At 38.1% G+C, this 18,831-nt stretch overlaps 1 protein-coding gene across 1 annotated transcript in view; it reads left to right on the forward strand.

The window, feature by feature from the left end:
- The window catches only part of LOC114656640 (claudin-16-like), a 30,017-nt gene extending 12,003 nt beyond the window's left edge, over positions 1 to 18,014 (forward strand). Inside the window, exons 4-6 of the mRNA XM_028808272.2 lie at positions 10,874 to 11,038; positions 15,126 to 15,317; positions 17,395 to 18,014. Of these exons, the coding sequence (XP_028664105.2) occupies positions 10,874 to 11,038; positions 15,126 to 15,317; positions 17,395 to 17,483 (446 nt within the window). The 3' untranslated portion in view covers positions 17,484 to 18,014. The remainder of the gene's footprint in view (positions 1 to 10,873; positions 11,039 to 15,125; positions 15,318 to 17,394) is intronic.
- Positions 18,015 to 18,831: the final 817 nt, after the last annotated feature.

The raw sequence follows: 18,831 nt of genomic DNA on the forward strand, positions 1-18,831 counted from the left end.
TTCAATATGGTTGAACTGGACTACCTGTTCACTACATTGCACACATTTGTGTTTGGCCTAAACATATGTTCATGGATCAGATTACTGTATACCAGTCCAGAAGCTTCAGTTTGCATTAACAACACTATTTCTGACTACTTCAAACTAGAACGTGGTACCAGACAAGGATGCCCCCTGTCACCACTGCTATTTGCAATTGCCATTGAGCCATTGGCTGTTTACTTTCGAAATGCTTCTGAGATAAAGGGGATTATCAGAGAAAGACTTATGCAGATGATATGGTACTATATTTATCAGACCCAGAAAATACTGTGCCTGTAGTCCTAATAACACTAGCAGAATTTTAAACGATATCTGGACTCAAATTAATTTCAATAAAAGTGTGCTTTTCCCAGTGAACTCTCTGGCATACAACATTAGATTGGACACCTTCCCTTTTATCATTGCTGCTCAGTTTAAATACCTAGGGGTAAACATCACAAGTAAACATAAAAGCTTTTTTTCAACAAAAGTTTGCTGTCTCCATGAAAAACTTAAACAAGATGTGTAGAGGTGGTCTACTCTCCACCTCACTTTAGCAGCGTGAAGATGAACATCCTTCCTAAGCTTCTTTTTCTATTTCAAAGCATCCCCATATACATTAACAAGTAATTTAAAAAAAAAAATTAGATTCAATCATAACCTAATTTGTTTGGTTTCCAAAACCTCCACACATCGAAAGGGCGACCCTACAACAACCTAAAGCAGAAGGTGGCATGGCTCTACGTAACTTTCAATTTTATTATTGGGCAGCAATATACAAGCTATAAAAACCTGGACATTGACACAAATAGATGAACACCAGACAGGTCACACAGGCTTGGTCTGCAATAAAAATAAAATCCTGCAGTACTTCTTTATATTCCTTGCTTTGTACCCCAGTAAAAACAAGTAATCATCCATCCATCCATTATCCAACCTGCTATATGTGAACTACAGGGTTACAGTGGTCTGCTGGAGCCAATCCCAGCCAACACAGGGTGCAAGGCAGGAAATAAACCCTGGGCAGGGTGCCAGCCCACTGCAGAAGTAATCAAAATGCTAATAATCCAATTGTCTTTCATTAACTCAGAATATGGAACCAATGTAGGAAGCACTTCAAGATAGAGAAGCATTTATCTGTGGCACCTCTACATAATAACCACCATTTTCAGCCCTCTCATACTTACACAGTTTTTAATATTTGGAAAATGTACGGGATTAAATCACTTAGAGATCTGCACATAGATAATGTCTTTGCATCCTACGAACAATTACAATCCAAATTTAGCTTCCTATCAACACAAATTTTCCACTATCTCCAAATCAGAAACTTTAGATAACAAAATCTGTCAAATTTTACTCACCTCCCACCTATTTCTATTCCAGAGAAAATATTGACCATTCTCGAGGACTCCCACAGCATCTTTATATATATATATATATATATATATATATATATATATATATATATATATATATATATATATATATATATATATATATATATATATATATATAAAGGTTCCTTCCTTTCTAAGATCCCAGAGTACAGTGGGCAAAGAATCTCTTACTCAACATTTCAGAAAAAGAATGGAAGGCAGGCATGTACAGAATTCACTTTAGCTCCATATGTCCAAAGCATACAATTATTCAACTTAAAATATTTTATTGAGCATATCTGTCTCATTTAAAATTGTCCAAATGTTTCCAGGGCAAGATTCATCCTGTGAATGTTGCAATTGAGCTCCAGCCTCATTTGGCCACATGTATTGGCCATGCACCAAATTAGCGTCATTTTGGACCAAACTTTTTAAATGCCTATCAGACAGCCTTGGTGTCACAAGCACTTCTAATCCACTAACAACTGTGTTTGGTGGACTTCCAGATGGGCTAAAAGTTTAGAAGGACAAACAAACTGTAATTGCCTTTATTTCACTACTAGCATGTAGACTTATCCTGCTCAGCTGGAAGAATCCTAGCCCACCTCTTTTAAGTCAGTGGGTAACTGATGTTATATACTATTTGAAACGGGAAAAAATCAAATTCTCACTTAGTGGATCTGTTCAAAACCTTTTAAAAACCTGGCAGGATTTAATCAATAACATTTTAGAATAAGCTTTTGTATTGGGGAATAGGATTCTCCTCCTTCTTTTCTACTCTTAAAAGATTTACATTGGCAGTTGACCTTCTTTTCTTTCTCTTGGGTGGGGGTTAAACTGAATTTAGTTTTGTTAAGTTTTACTTGTTTGTATGGAATGTTACTTGCTTTTAATAAACTCAATAAAAATAATAATAATTAAAAAAAAAAAAATCCCCATGCTCTCCTAAGGTAGCAATATGGTCTCAGTTGATTTGCTTTAGAATGATGTGCTGCCATCTAGCTAGCTGGAGGGAAATAACATTTCTCCTGTAACAACATGGCGCCACAAAAACAGGATAAGGTGAGCAACCTGGTTTAGGTAGAAACCTGGTTTCTTAAAAACGCCCATTTACATGCTCAAGTGTACTTCTAGAGTTCTACTTTAGCAAATTTCTGCAAGTTCATTAATCTGCTCAAAAATGAGTTAAATGTCATCAACGGCCACCGTGAATCCAAAAATAACCATGAAGCCTGTGGTAATTTTCTTGTGTTTTTAAAATATGTTTAGTGTTTTGTGTGTTGTGAAGTAAATAACATCCATCCCCTTTTGATGTCCTAGACCTGAGCCTCCTAAAATATGACGTATGGTCACTGGTCACTGTGTAACCCGATCCACTGTTTTAGTATATTTATAGCATATAGCTGGATGAAAACTATAATGACACTTTATTAATATGTTCCTGTTACCAAATTGTACACAGCACACTCTTTCCACGCAATTAAGCCCTGCAAAAGAGTGGAATAACTGTACATTTAGGATAATAATAACAGACGTTTTTACTTCAATAAAATAGGTATTGTTATAGGTTACTCGTTACTTTAAAAAGTAATCAGAGTATGGAACGCACATTAATTTTAATAAGTTACCCTACTGTTCCTGAGACTGTCTCATTGCCTTGTACTACATATTTCTTCTGGGCAATCCCTCACACCAGTAAAAAAGAAAAAACTAAATCCAAAAAATACAGAAGAATAAAAGGCTAAATATCAGTTGAGGTGGACGGCTGGGGGCTGTGCCCAGCCACGATACCTGGGCGGACTAGGAGAGGGACTGTGCCTCCCCCGGACCACGAGAGGGTACCCGCCCTGGTTGGTATGGAGGCCATGGGAATGGAGCATGGAAGCTCAACCCTATAGGGCCCATGGCCAACACCAGGGGGCGCCCGGACAAGTGAGGAGCCCTGGATGTCAGCACTTCTGCCACACCAGGAAGTGCCGCAGGAAGCTCATCAGGGGGCACCTGGAGTACGTCCAGGTGGAAATAAAAGGGGCCGTCTCCCTTCAGTCGTGGGACAGTGTCGGGAGGAAGAAGACAAAGCTCAGAGGAGAGGAGTGGAGGCGGTGAAGGAAGGCGCATTTAAAGGCCCAGACTTGAGGGTGATTGGTACAGGGGCAGTGTGTGCTGTGTGAGACACTTGTAAATAGATGTAAATAAACGTGTGTGTTGGAACCATCAGTGTCTGCCTGTCTGTGTCCGGGGCTGGACTTCCACACAGTACAACACACAAATGTGAGATATTATAACAAGCATCTTACTGGCAAAATAAATCTGCTATTAACAAATGTCTTACTGGGTCTGTGTTAAAAACAGAAGTGTCTTTATAACTGTTATTAAGATACAACAGTCTTTCTTTTTCATGTCTACTTGTGTACAAGCTCTCTATATTAATTTTTGGTTTTACTTGTCCTCCCACATCCCAAAGACATGCAAATGACTCAGACTCAGAAATGGATGAAGAGATATTTTATTCATCCAAAAAGATATGTATCTCTAACCATGTCAAATTGTTATTTTTCTTTCTACTTGATTTATTATTTTTTTAATATTTATCTGTGATTTATGAGGCCCCAAGTCTTATTCCAATGAAACCCCAAGGAATTTGACTTGTTTATTAAGTAGACATGAAACTTTACAAAGCGTATAAACAACACAGCTAGATTAAAATCCTAATTAGTGGAAAGCACAGCAAGCTACCAATTTGTACTCAAGTCTCCCTCATCCACAAGAAAACAGGGATCTTTTTATTGTAATTTATATTTTAATCCGCATTGGTAGAGCACTTTTCCTTTTTAACTACCTTAAAGGTACAGCCAAAAGTTAGTACACGGAATTACTCCAGCAATTAAATAAACAAGTAGAACAATTATGATTATGGAGGCCTTAATAGGTTTGTTTTTCATATTAACTTGGATTAACTTGAATCTGAGTGACAGTCCTAGAACACACAATGACAACTAGTGGAAATTGCTTTTTCTTTTCATTAGCTCTGATTCAAATTACTGACAAAATAATGTGCTTCTTTCCAAGCAATAACAACAGAATGTCAGGTCTCCTTTTGGCAGCTCACTTATTCATTTCCTTAAATGAACCTGAGAGTGAAATCAGTAAAGCTTTAATTCACAATGCCATTTTTTCTTCTGTTGCTAAAGGTATGTATTTGCATCATGGAAGTTAACTTTTGCCCAACAGAAGCATTTAATGAAAGATGAAACTTAGGAGCCTGGTGGGTTCTAGTTTCCATCCTTCCATTATCCAACCTGTTATATCCTAACTACAGGGTCATGGGGGTCCGCTGGAGCCAATCCCAGCCAACACAGGGCACAAGGCAGGAAACAAACCACCGGGCAGGGCGCCAGCCCACTGCAGGGGTTCTAGTTTTCATTTCAAAAACTAACGTAACCATTAGGCCCATTGGTTAATTTCTTACTAATCATTTCCATACTGAATAAATATATAAACTGCCATGTTACAAACATTTATATTGGTGTTTGGATAAACAAAACAAAACATACCATAATACTTTGAGTTACATTAAGAAAAGTAAAGATAATTGAAATTGATGCTGATTTTAAGGTTAGCCCATCCTTGTTCTGCCTTTATTCTTGTCTGTGACATCTGGAAAGTATTCACAGCACATCACTTTTTCCACATTTTGTTATGTTACAGCCTTATTCCAAAATGGATTGAATTCATTTTTTTCCTCAGAATTCTGCACACAACACCCCATAATGACAACGTGAAAAAAGTTTACTTGAGGTTTTTGCAAATTTATTAAAATAAAAAAACTGAGAAATCCCATGTACATAAGTATTCACAGCCTTTGCTCAATACTTTGTCGATGCACCTTTGTCAGCAATTACAGCCTCAAGTCTTTTTGAATATGATGCCACAAGCTTGGCACATCTATCCTTGGCCAGTTTCGCCCATTCCTCTTTACAGCACCTCTCAAGCTCCATCAGGTTGGATGGGAAGCATTGGTGCACAGCCATTTTAAGATCTCTCCAGAGATGTTCAATCAGATTCAAGTCTGGGCTCTGGCTGGGCCACTCAAGGACATTCACAGAGTTGTCCTGAAGCCACTCCTTTGATATCTTGGCTGTGTGCTTAGGGTCGTTGTCCTGCTGAAAGATGAACCGTCGCCCCAGTCTGAGGTCAAGAGTGCTTTGGATCAGGTTTTCATCCAAGATGTCTCTGTACATAGCTGCAGTCATCTTTCCCTTTATCCTGACTAGCCTCCCAGTCCCTGCCGCTGAAAAACATCCCCACAGCATGATGCTGCCACCACCGTGCTTCACTGTAGGGATGGTATTGGCCTGGTGATGAGCAGTGCCTGGTTTCCTCCAAACATGACACCTGGCATTCACACCAAAGAGTTCAATCTTTGTCTCATCAGACCAAAGAATTTTCTTTCTCATGGTCCGAGAGTCCTTCAGGTGACTTTTGGCAAACTCCAGGTGGGCTGCCATGTGACTTTTACCTAGGAGTGGCTTCCGTCTGGCCACTCTACCATACAGGCCTGATTGGTGGATTGCTGCAGAGATGGTTGTCCTTCTGGAAGGTTCTCCTCTCTCCACAGAGGATCTCTGGAGCTCTGACAGAGTGACCATCAGGTTTTCGGTCACCTCCCTGACTAAGGCACTTCTCCCCCGATTGCTCAGTTTAGATGGCCGGCCAGCTCTAGGAAGAGTCCGGGTGGTTTCAAACTTCTTCCACTTACGGATGATGGAGGCCACTGTGCTCATTGGGAACTTCAAAGCAGCAGAAATTTTTCTGTAACCTTCCCCAGATTTGTGCCTCGAGACAATCCTGTCTCGGAGGTCTACAGACAATTCCTTTGACTTCATGCTTGGTTTGTGCTCTGACATGAACTGTCAACTGTGGGACCTTATATAGACAGGTGTGTGCATTTCCAAATCATGTCCAATCAAGTGAATTTACCACAGGTGGACTCCAATTAAGCTGCAGAAACATCTCAAGGACGATCAGGGAAAACAGGATGCACCTGAGCTCAATTTTGAGCTTCATGGCAAAGGCTGTGAATACTTATGTACATGTGCTTTCTCAATTTTTTTTATTTTTAATAAATTTGCAAAAACCTCAAGTAAACTTTTTCACGTTGTCATTATGGGGTGTTGTGTGTAGAATTCTGAGGAAAAAAATGAATTTAATCCATTTTGGAATAAGGCTGTAACATAACAAAATGTGGAAAAAGGTGATGCGCTATGAATACTTTCCGGATGCACTGTATCTACTTTCTTAATAAACTGTGACGAGATAGCTAATGTTGAAGAATAAGCAATAATCAATTACTGCTGTGGTTGCTGAGTCTACTGCTTGAAACATATTGGTGCTGACCCACAACTCACAAGAGATACATATGAATTCCCTGCTCAGTTACTTTCTGTGTGAACTTTGGATGTTCTAAGAATGTATGGAAGATGAATGGAAATATGTACAGCAATATTAGGATGGGCAATAGCAACCTCTGCATCAAGGGTGTCAAAAAATTTTATTGAGAGCCAAAAATAACACCAAATGTACACAATGTGGGCTGAAATTAATGATGTATTTAGAAGTCACAAGGCTCTACGTGTATATATTATTAAGGCCCTTTTATTTGACCAATATAAAAAAAAAGAAAAACTGGTTGTAACAGGTTCAAAAGAGGAGACCGTAACCTAAAGGTTTTTTTCTTTAGATTTCAAATGCACTGAATGATTTATATTACTCTAGCCCAGTGGTTCTCAAACTCCTAGTCAAATGAAGCAAGGTGCTATTGCTCACTTTTTATGTTTTGGGGTCATTGTTGAAATAATTAAACAAAGTTTGATATTTTTTATTAGATTGTACAAAGCATTTACGTATGTCACATGGGAATTATTTAATATTCTTTTTCATAGTTTGCTTTTAAAGTTTTCATTCTCCACCATTGACTAAAGAGCATGAGGTTGTCACTGAACTACTTACAGCCTTTCAGCATTAAGTGTTGTGAATCTGGCAGGAACAAAAACTTGCAGCCACATGGAGTCTCCAGGAGTGACTTTAAGAACTAGTGCTATAGTTAAGAAATTTACTGCATTTAACGGCTAATTGAGTGGAAATCCAATCATACAATCATCAAAAAACAGAATCACAGATCAGTGTACTGCTTACATCTGTAAAGTAAATGCAGTAAATACCTAAAATCCTATCATCATTACAGTATTACAATTAGATTTAGCTATGTCAGCTAAAGACCAGTATTTGGCCTAACTGTGTATACTGCACATATGACAAAAAAACTAAAATAGGTTGTTCAGAACCTTAAGATGACACCTGGATTCTACATTTTGTGTATTTTATACATTATTTTACAGATATTCCAAGTCAGCATCATCATGAATCTATGAAAATGCAACAACTAATCACAAAATATTCTTGTACATTGAAGCAATTAAATGATATTGGCAGATGAAACACTGTCTAAATGTTAATATACATTAATTTAAGTTAAATCATTTTTTATCCATTAATTATACTTAAATATTTACTGTAGTAAGAATTCCATTCCATTGAATGTATTTTACAGTTTTTTATATCATACTACCTAGTCATTTCTAATTCTTGAGGTATAATTTTACTTATGTGGTTCTTCTTTCTTACAAATCTTATCCTGTACAAACAAACACAAAGAAATAATAAACACAGCACAAACCCTTTTTATTTATTTCTGCACACAACAGTTGACTGCTTTGTGAAAATGAGTATTTGCAGAGCAGAGAGTTTAATCATTGGAAATACTAAATTTAATGTTCGTGAGTGTGGAACACAGCCCGGACACAGACAGGCAGACATCTTTTAAGCACCACAACACGTTTATTTACAACACTAATATTTACAAGGTGAAGCACACAACCCAAAACTCCCCCAAAGTCCAGACCTCTCACACAATGCCTCTTCCTTACTTCAGGCTGCCTCCTTTCCTCTCCTCCCGAGCTCCGTCTTTCTCCGCTCCCGACTCAAGCCATCGAATGGAGGGAGGCAGCCCCTTTTATACACACCCGGATGTGCTCCAGGTGCCTCCTGATTAGCTTCCACCGACACTCCCAAGTGTGGCGGAAGTACCAGTTGCGCACCCGGAAGCACTCCGGGTGTCCCTGGCCTTCTTCCCCCCAGCACTTATGGGTGTGGCGGAAGTGCTGAGGGCCAGGGCTCCTCAGGCATTAGGGCGCCCCCTGACAGTGACCACGGGCCTCTATAGGGTTGAGTTTCTAAGCTCTGTTCCTGTGGTTACCAAAGCCACCAGGGCGGTCGCCCCCTCATGGTCAGGAGGTGGCGTAATCCCTCCGCCGGTCCTTCTGGGCATCATGGCTGGGTGCCACCCCCAGCCGCTTGCCACAGTGAGTTATAGTGAAAGATATTAGTTTTTGACTCTTTTACTGTAAGTGTGTTGTACATTCATTTATAAGATGCAACTGATAATGGTAATGGGCTGTCTCGTATCTTTTATATTATCATAAGTAAAAGACTCAACTTTTACTTCTGTATGTACTTTTGACACATCACTCATCAGATGCTCACAGTTGAAAAACAGAAAAAAACACTTATTTTCAATATGTTGCCTTTCTCTTCATATTGCACTTTCTAAGAAATGAATTAAGAACTTTTCTAAACAACTGTGCATTGCAGAGCAAACAATATCTTTGTATTAATGAATCACCACAGGCTGACCAAGACTTTCAGAAATAATTTTAGTAGTGTGAATACATCAGCAAACAAAGGACATGTGAATCTGAATGCCTGAAATCTTTTTTTTTTTTCAAAATCATAGACAATATAGACCTGTCAGTACCGTGGAAGATTGGTGCTTCTCCATTTGAGGTCTTTTCAGACACTGAGCCGATGGTGGTGACATCCAGTTTATATCAGGCTTGGAGGAAGGGGTGGGTTCAAAGACATGGTACTGGAAACGATGTCACAGTTCTTCATACCATGGTCTAAGGGTGAAGTGAAATGAAAGGCATTAGGAGTTGGTTCCAATACTCAACTCGGGTATAATTACAAGACAACAAACCCTGAAGTTGTCTTCCACTCATGAGTGTGTGACTCTATCTTTTTATCTGTTTATACATCTTTGTCATCATGTTAAAACACTTAACGTGCTTTACGTCAGTGTGGCGTGTTAAATTTCACATTTCTTCTGTTGGATCATTAGCAGTTCCTATTCTAGCAGTTTATCATCTGTGATGTGCTGTGTTGTGCAAATAACTGCAATCTAACACTGATGTCGAATTTTCATGACTGGTGTAAATTTAATGTGGCAAAATTATACATAAATATGATCAATATATGAAATGGACATTAAAGGAGGTCTTTTCAGAAAACCAACCTGTCATCAAAGGCCACATGTATAACATGTTTTGAATACATTCGACACAGGCCGCATTAAAAATATCCGGGGATCTTCAGTTGATACCCCTCTGTTCATGATTAGAGCACTTTCAGGTCGTTTATGAATAAGCTAGTGCCATGTTCCCCATAAAACTCTGGTGATGAAAAACAATAGTGTTCATCTGTCTGTCAAGAACACAATTGACATCATCCAGATTTATTTTGTGTTATATTTGGACTAGTTGGTATTATTATTATTTTCATTATTTGTTTTCAGTTATTCATGTGTTGTTATCATTTTTTTTTTTGTTGTTCAAACTTTGGGCCCAAGACCTAAAAATAAAACGAAGTATGATGTGCTAGTGAGGGAAAGGAAAATCATTTAGATTTAAAACTTGACTACACATTGTTTTTGACTTGGTTTTTATTTGTTTTTCTTTTTTCTGATTTATAAGCTTTGACCCTGGTGTGTTTTTGACTACTCTGAATTTCCTGTTTGAAAGCCCTTTATTTCCTAGGTTCTTAAAATTCTTTAAACTTTTCTTGGACCTATCCATTTTCCAACATACTAGCATACTGTTAATCCTCATGGCCACCCAGAAGCTCTGTCATGAATGGTTTTCTATGTACTCCCTAATGCAATGTGTGACCACTGACTATTCTGATAGTTTGATCCAAACTCAGAGCAATCTAACCAAGAGCATACATTTAGCCTGAGACAACCACTGACACTACTTTCAGGTGACTTCGAACTCACACTTACCTTTCAGAAACAAATTCATTCAAGTAACAAGAAACTTTAGTAATGGGATATCAGTTTAAGAAATTAAAAAGATATTTTTTTTTGTGGTTGAATTCAATCATGATTTTTCCTTCGGCTTTTACTGAAGGCTTAAAAAGCCTTAATGGCGCTCCACTTCTGTATCTTTTAAGCAACTCCCATTGCCAATTTCTTTCCATCATATGTTACTTGCTTTACAGGATTTACCCCTCTAAACAGGATATGCCTCTACGTGTGTTCATTTTAAAGCTTTTACCATTCTTTGTTTTGAATTTCACAGTGAAAATTGTGCTGACAAGAGCACTGATGATCACAGCGGACATCTTAGCCAGCTTTGCCCTCATCATCCTGATCTTCGGTTTGGAGTTTGTAAAGTTTCTCAAAGAAGAGCCCCATATTAAATTGAGAATGTGTTACATGGCCGGATTCATATTTGGGGTAGGAGGTAGGATGAAGATTAATTCCAATTAAATCATAGTTTGTAAGCAAGTGGACAAATAGTTCCCAGTAGACTGTTCATGAACTTCCCTTAATTGTAACATTTAGAGTAATTTGTGACTTAAGATTCTCCCCCTCTTTACTGCATCAATTCTACGGAATTAACTTTACCATAACACAGCTTCTCTTTCTACAATTTGCATTTTTCTCTTTTCTTGCTACAGTTTGAATTTTATTTTATAAGTTTAATGCTATAATGTAAATGAGTTTGCTGTGTAAACCACCTTGTGATGGCATATGCTGTTATAACCAAATTAATTATTGATTCACTAGACATTAAGCCCGTTACAATAACGGGCGCTAGAATAGTAGTGCATAAACATTAGTAGGAACAGTCTATATTAAATGGCAAAGGACCGTCTATTTTCTGTTATAGTAATACTGGCTTGTATGTGGCTGTAATATGCATCACTGTATTGTGTGCCTTTAATTTTCTCTCACAGTAATACGTCTCTCCAGCAAGTATTTTAATCTGTGCTGGCGTGCAGCTAATTATTGTATGTATGGCGTCTCCCCAGCAACAGATTTTATGTGCGCGAAAATAAATCTACTTTTAAAAGTCATCCTATTGTAATATCATGAAAATTCGTATATTTAGGAAAACACTTTACACTTTACCGGGCCAAGTTTGTTAATCGCAAATCTGACATCCTCAGAGTGAACACTTGCACAACAACAAACACTAATCCCACCTCTTTGGGGAAACTGGTCTCGGTGTCTCAGTATTTTTCATGCGTTATGTTTTAGGTCTTACCTCATTTACCGAAATCCGATTGGGTAGGCCGCGCGATATTTTATAGGTCCCGCCCTCTCTGTCTTGTGTGACGCGTCAGGTGGCCTTTGAAGCGCATGCGCACTTCACCAGAAGACACACACTCACTGACATATGGATGCACACAGGGATTTTATTAATAAGGATTCCTGTCTAAGTAAGGGTTGCTCATTTACTGTTGACCATTTGACTTACTATGAGGTTACCCTTTCATGATGAATAGACTACACCATTAAACATAACTATGAGGGTAAAAATAAAAAAGTTACATTAAGATATTCATTTTATTAAATTGGGTCACACAGAGTGGGAGTGGACTGCTTAAGACTTTAAGACAAAATAGATAGATAGATAGATAGATAGATAGATAGATAGATAGATAGATAGATAGATAGATAGATAGATAGATAGATAGATAGATAGATAGATAGATAGATAGATAGATAGATAGATAGATAGATAGATAGATAGATAGATAGATAGATAGATAATTATTTGTCCACAGTGAGAAATTTGGCTTTTTTGCAGAAGCTCTTTAAACAAACAAACAAACAGATAAATAAATACACTTTGGTCGGAACACACACCAGAATAACTATAAACCAAGAAAATTAGAAAGAAAAGTTCTGACTTGGCTGTCACAGTCACATGAGCCATTATGCAGACATATTACTGTTGGTCTAAAGGAGCTCCATTGGAGTTTCTTAACACACTTCTGATGAATAATTCATTAGTCAAAACTACTCAGTGATAGTGTGTCAGATACAGACTATAACATAAGAAGCTTACAAAATTTTCATGTTGAAATTTGTTGTTTCAAAACTGTATGTCACAAAACTTTCTGTATAGCAAGGTTACTGTCACCTCCCATGACCTTCTCTCCTGCAGAGATTACAAGCCTAGGAGCCCCAATCAATGTAGGTCTATTTCTTCAGCTGAGGGCTATGCACCTACTGAGAGGGATAAAAGGACAGTGAGCATGTGTGCCAGTCTCAGACATGGCTGGTTGTGACCCCATTTAATAAATGCTATCTAGTGTATCAGGTTTTACTAGACTCATAATCCTCTGCATGACTTATTCTGACTTCACAAGTACACTGTGGCATGCTTCTACTTTGTGATGTTGTTAATGATAAAAGATGCTTTGTAAAATAAAGACTGACAGATAGAAAGATAGTGTTATGTCAATACAGTGATTAGAGTCTTGGGTTTGACCACCTAGAGTAGAAAAATAAGTAATAATAATTGTTTTGGCATATGAGCCTAATTGTTTAATACAAACAGTATATAAGTTCAGCTTAAATACATGTGCTGCCTGCGGCTATTAGTGACAGGGCCGTTGTGTACTGTGCATATCCTCCCAATATCTGTTCCAAGTTTTTCTCTAGGTATTCAATTTTTTTTTCTTTCACACTGCTGTCCTGGTTTGTTTAACTGGCCACTCTAAACTGACCCAGCATGCGGGTGTGTATGGCAGTGTGCAGCAACATGCAATAGCTGTAAATCCTGATGCCCTCAGGATGTGTTTCAGAAACTAATGAAGTAGGTTTAAAAACTGAATAGATGAATCAAGACTTCCGAGATTTTGGAACCTCCTGGCTGGAAGAATCAGTCTTAAAGCCTGACAAGCCCAATGCATGCTGAATGTAGTAAAGGTGTATAGAGTGGGCGTGTGTGGCTACAGCAGTGGGACAATGCCACTTTATATTGACACATACCAGACTGAAAAAGTAGACATATATTTTAATGTCAAAAAATTGTCAGCTTAAAGTAATTATAGTTAATGCAATGAATATTATAATAAAAAATTCTAGGCTTATCATAAAACTTGAAAATGAATATGAAAAAATATTCCCATATATGAGGAACAACCCAAATATTCCCAGAACTGTTAAAAAATCCTATAAAACCTACATCAGTTCAATTTTAGCCACCTACAAAATACTCTCCTAGAGGTGCAATACACTTGTCCTAGCATTTCTGTCACTCCTGGAAACATTTCATGTATCCATCTTTTGTTACCATGCCTAGAGCCTCCTACATTTTTTCCTGGATTTCTTTCAGTGTAACAAATCTACAATTCAGCGTCAGTTTTAATTTTAGGAGTCAAAAGACATCACACAGAGTGAGATCTGTAAATGTAGGGGATGTGAAACAGCCATCACATTGTTTTTGGTCAAAAACTCGTTAACTGAAAATGTGGTGTATGCAGGTACACTGACATGGTGCAAAATCTAGTTTTGGGTGTGCCACTTCTCTGGATGTTTTTGTCTCATGCTGTCTCATAGATACTTTAGCAATTCAGTGTAATGTTGCAGATTAACAGACTGTTCACGGATAACAAACTCTTCATGAGCAAGTCTATTGATGTTGAAAAATGTGACAATTGTCTCTTGAAAATCTGCCATGTTGGCTTGGAGAAATAAAGTCGCAAGCACGATTGTAGAATAAATGGCAGAAATACACACTGCGCACGATGCCATTTGGTGGACAGATTAAACAGATTGCAAGCATATGATATCTAGCAACTGTGGAAAGAGAGCCCCTGGACACAGACAGACAGACAAACACCGAATGTCCAAAACACACGTTTATTATAAACAACAGCACCACAATGCCTTAATCACCAACAGTCTCTCCTTCTCTTTCTCTCACCTCTACTCTTCTCCTTACAAACTCCGTCTCCTTCCTCCCAACTCCGGCTCATCAACAGGAGTGAGGTGGCCCCTTTTATACCACCCCGGATGTGCTCCAGGTGCTTCCTGATAGTCCGCTGACAACACTTCCTGGTGTGGTGGAAGTGCTGTATGAGCACCTGGAAGCACTCCAGGTGTTCCTGGACTTAGTTTCCGGCAGCACTCCTGGTTGTGGCAGAAGTGCTGCATTCCACAGACCCCAACAAGGATGAGCTTCTCAGCTCTGTTTCCGTGGCCCCCCTGCAAACCAGGGCGGCTGCCCTCTCATGGTCCAGGGGAGGTATTGTCCCTCTCGTGGTCCGTCCAGGTGTCCCGGCTGGGTACGGACTCCAGCCGTCCGCCACACAACATAATCAATAATTACATTCTACTCTCATGTTATTGCCTGATTCTGAGAGTTTTTTGTCCCCCCTTGTATGGAATTTAAAATGTTAATTCAACTCTCTCGCTGTTAACTTTATATATTTTGCTGTATAATGAGTTCTATGCAAGTGTAAAGAATTCAGAAGCATTGACATCTAATCTAAGAATTGCCTGTATAATATGCCTATCTCACCACCTTGCAGGAATCCCAGGAATGATTGGCTCCGTGTGGTATGCAGTGGATGTGTACGTGGAGAGGGCAACTCTTGTCCTGCAGAACGTCTTTTTAGGTATCCACTATGAATTTGGCTGGTCCTGCTGGCTGGGGATGGCAGGATCAACAGGCTGCTTTCTAGCTTCAATTGTGCTCACTTGTTGTCTTTATATATTCAGAGGTAAGATTTTAATCTTCAAACAGAACATTGGCTGGGGGAGTGAAGGTTGAGACCACTAAAATTCTTGCGTTCTATAATGTGAGAAGGACTTATGCATACCACATTAACTTACCCCAGAGCTTCACCCCCTAAAGGGATACAAGGGGTCAAAGCTACTATTTTTCACAAAACTTTGAAAAAATAGGGATGGGTATTATATACATATGAAGTGTTATTTTGATGCTGTTTTGAGTTTGCTGATCAATATTGTTGATGTCTGATTCTTTACCGGTGGTTCTAGCTATCTAAACGTCACTACCAGAAGGTTAAAAATGATATTTTTCATACATAAGCACGTGGGGTATCAGTTTAGACTATTTCAAGATCAGTGATTGTGAATACTGTAAAAAGTTAGTTTTGATATTTTTGATCCTTTACTAGGGATCCCAGTATGGACCTCTATCAGAGGGTGGAAAATGACAAATCAAGAATATTTAGACTCTAAACATTTAAATGTGTATTATGTATTTCTACATCATGAAGTAAATCATTAAATTCCTTATGAACATCTCAAATTAGGGTGGCTTATGCTAATTCAGACTTTTTTCTTTTGTAATGGTATGGTATCCATACATTGTTATATATAGTGCCTTTCTATAGTAAGCACCATTTCAAGGTACTTCCTAAGTACTACGATTTGTATTTACATTGAAAATTGGAAAACTGTCTGACTAAATGATTTGCTTGGGGTCACATGGTGGCTCAATGGTAGTAACTGATTTGGTGTAGGATACAACATTCCACAGTATGCTAAACTTTCAAGTCCAGTTTTGTCATGATTACGTTTTGTTTTTATTTTATTTTGCATTCTCCTTTGGCTGTTTTCAAGTGCGTTTGTTTATTTTAGGTGTTTTGTTTTATGAAGAATTCATTTATATCATTACTTTTGGCTTAATTTTGACAAAGTTTATTTATCACAACCTATTTTGCATTGGCACTATTTGTTTGATGCTGTGATGTGGCAGATCATATCTGGGGCTGCATTCCCAGAAGCCACATGTCATGACATCATCCACGAGATAATCTAAATCTAATGTACCATGTTTACTGGTGTTCAAGATTGTGGATTTTGATTGACTGTTATGGAATAGTGTGTCCTGAGTAATTCATATTACAAATTTCTGGCAAAGACTTTAGACTCTGATTTTTGGTTAGCATTTTGGTTTGGACGAAACATTTGGTTAAACTTTCAAATATTTACTTTTATATATCTGATATCATGTCAAACGTTTCTGGTTCAACTGCAAACCTGAAGCATTTTCAAACTTATAATTTTCAAATATTGCACCACATCCCTGTAACAATTGTGTTACCATTTTTCACAAATAGAAAAGAGGTAGCAACACTTTTCACAACAAGTTAGTCGTCTTTTTTACTGCTAGGCAGCCACAGTGCTTATTTACACTCAGGTATACACCTGCACTCATTCATGTCGGGGCAATTATGATGTACTTCTCAGTTTCTGAACAGTGGAATGAATTCTTCTTTGCTTTGCAATGTGCCTCTTGATGCTTTACTTTATGAAGGGGCATTATATTAAATAAACATTAATTATTATTCTCAGCAAATGATAGATGGAAAAGGCCATAAGCTGCAAATAATTTCTGAATGCTACAAAGATCAAAGATTGCCTGTGACACAGATTGACCACACTATATTAGTCCTGTGTGAGTGCTGCTGGATGCAATGGAATGGTCTTGCACCTTATATTCTAGAATAGGCAACTCCCACTCCCTGGATAAGGAGATGACTGAACATTTAGAAGATCAGGTGCCACATGTGGCATCTCAACTAGCTTGGAATTGCACAATAATAAAGGAACGTAACAAACTAAGGAAAGTAACAAACAGTTGTGATATATGTAGAACAAGAAATGGAATGAAGAAAAAAAAAATACCACCTCACTTCAACATGAGGCATTTTGGATTGGCTAGGACATCCAGTCCTAATTAATGTATAATGTATTTAATTTAGAAATTCCATCAGACCCAACCAAACTCTTCTACTCAGCACTGACACCATATGTTTTATTTTTCAGATGCCAGATCATCTCGATATCACAGGTCAATATACCAATATGGAAGGACAGCTGCTGGCAAGATATATGCCATGGATTCCAGAGTGTAGTGAGAATGGTGGCCTGTAAATAAGACAGGTGAAGCTGAATTTGGTTGCTTAGTGTGAGAGTCAGGACACTGGTGAAGCAGCTCAACCATTGAAATGTACAGAAAAAATATAGACAGTATATTTAGGGCCGCTGTGAAATGTGTATAAATACAGTAAATAAGAAACTGCCAAAATGTCAGAACTTCTCCTGATGTTTGTATAACAAGATACATGGGTTTTTAAGCTTCTGCTGTGAAAAAAGATCATTGTAGATACTTTTAAATTAATTTCTAATATCAAACCGAGGAACATCTGAATGTATTTAAGGCTGAAAATTGAATAAAAACTGAAGAAAAAGGAGATTCCTTGGCCAGCTGCTGGGATTACCTCCAGCTAGGACACGCCATGTAGGGGAGGGTTCTGCTTCTGGAACCAGGAAAAGTCATGAAGATGGAATCTTCTCTTATGGAATGGGCATGATGCTCAAAGGAAGAAATGGGAAAATTACTCAAGCAGCTGCCCCATGCGACTATTTTAAGAGGGTGTTAATGCATTTATGCAGGCTTGTCCTATTATGTCTAAAATGTGGCTAATATGCTTTGCACAATGTGAGTAGCATTGGTTATTGAAGCTCCACAGCACCTCTAGAAATGTCTTCCAACCAATAAGTCTCTTTTGGTAACATAACTAGGTCAAGTCTCACTACCACTTCCAGGCTTCATGCCTTGTCAGATCAGGATGCTGTTATTTCACCAGTCTCTGTATCATCTTTACACTAAGCATGTACGTACACACACTGCTTCAATTTCTTTCTTATGCCCTTCTGCTTCTACACAGATGGTGCATCCACACAGTCTCATTTAAAAATATGGTGGTTCTCAAAGAGCCTGGAAGTGAACTTCTAAGGTACTCCATGGCAACCTTCTGTGCATCCAAATCTGGGGAGTTTTCATCTTTAGTGGACAGACCCTGCTGGGGTTTCTGCCTGATCATGACAAACATGTCTGAAATGAAACCTTCCTGAGATATCAGTAAAATTATTTGAAATGAGTGATGTTTAATTCCTTTATCTGGAACTCACAAAATGTGGACTTTAGCTGCCTTCAACCATCCAGTAATGTAAGCAGAAACCAACACATATGCACAATCAATTAGTATTTTATAGTGCCTTTTATGATAAGCATTATTTAAAGCAATTAATTCTATATTTCAAATCTATGTACACTGGTTTGCAGACTGGAAGGTGCATCCAGTGACTTGAAATTTATTTTGGATAAGGAAATAATCCTTTATTTGCCATGTGTGATGTTTCAATATTGTATTTATCTTTTTGTTTTTCAAAGTTTACTTGATGGCAATAAAATAATGT

Source organism: Erpetoichthys calabaricus, chromosome 8 (genome assembly GCF_900747795.2).
Source record: "Erpetoichthys calabaricus chromosome 8, fErpCal1.3, whole genome shotgun sequence".
NCBI classification, from domain to species: Eukaryota; Metazoa; Chordata; class Cladistia; order Polypteriformes; family Polypteridae; genus Erpetoichthys; species Erpetoichthys calabaricus.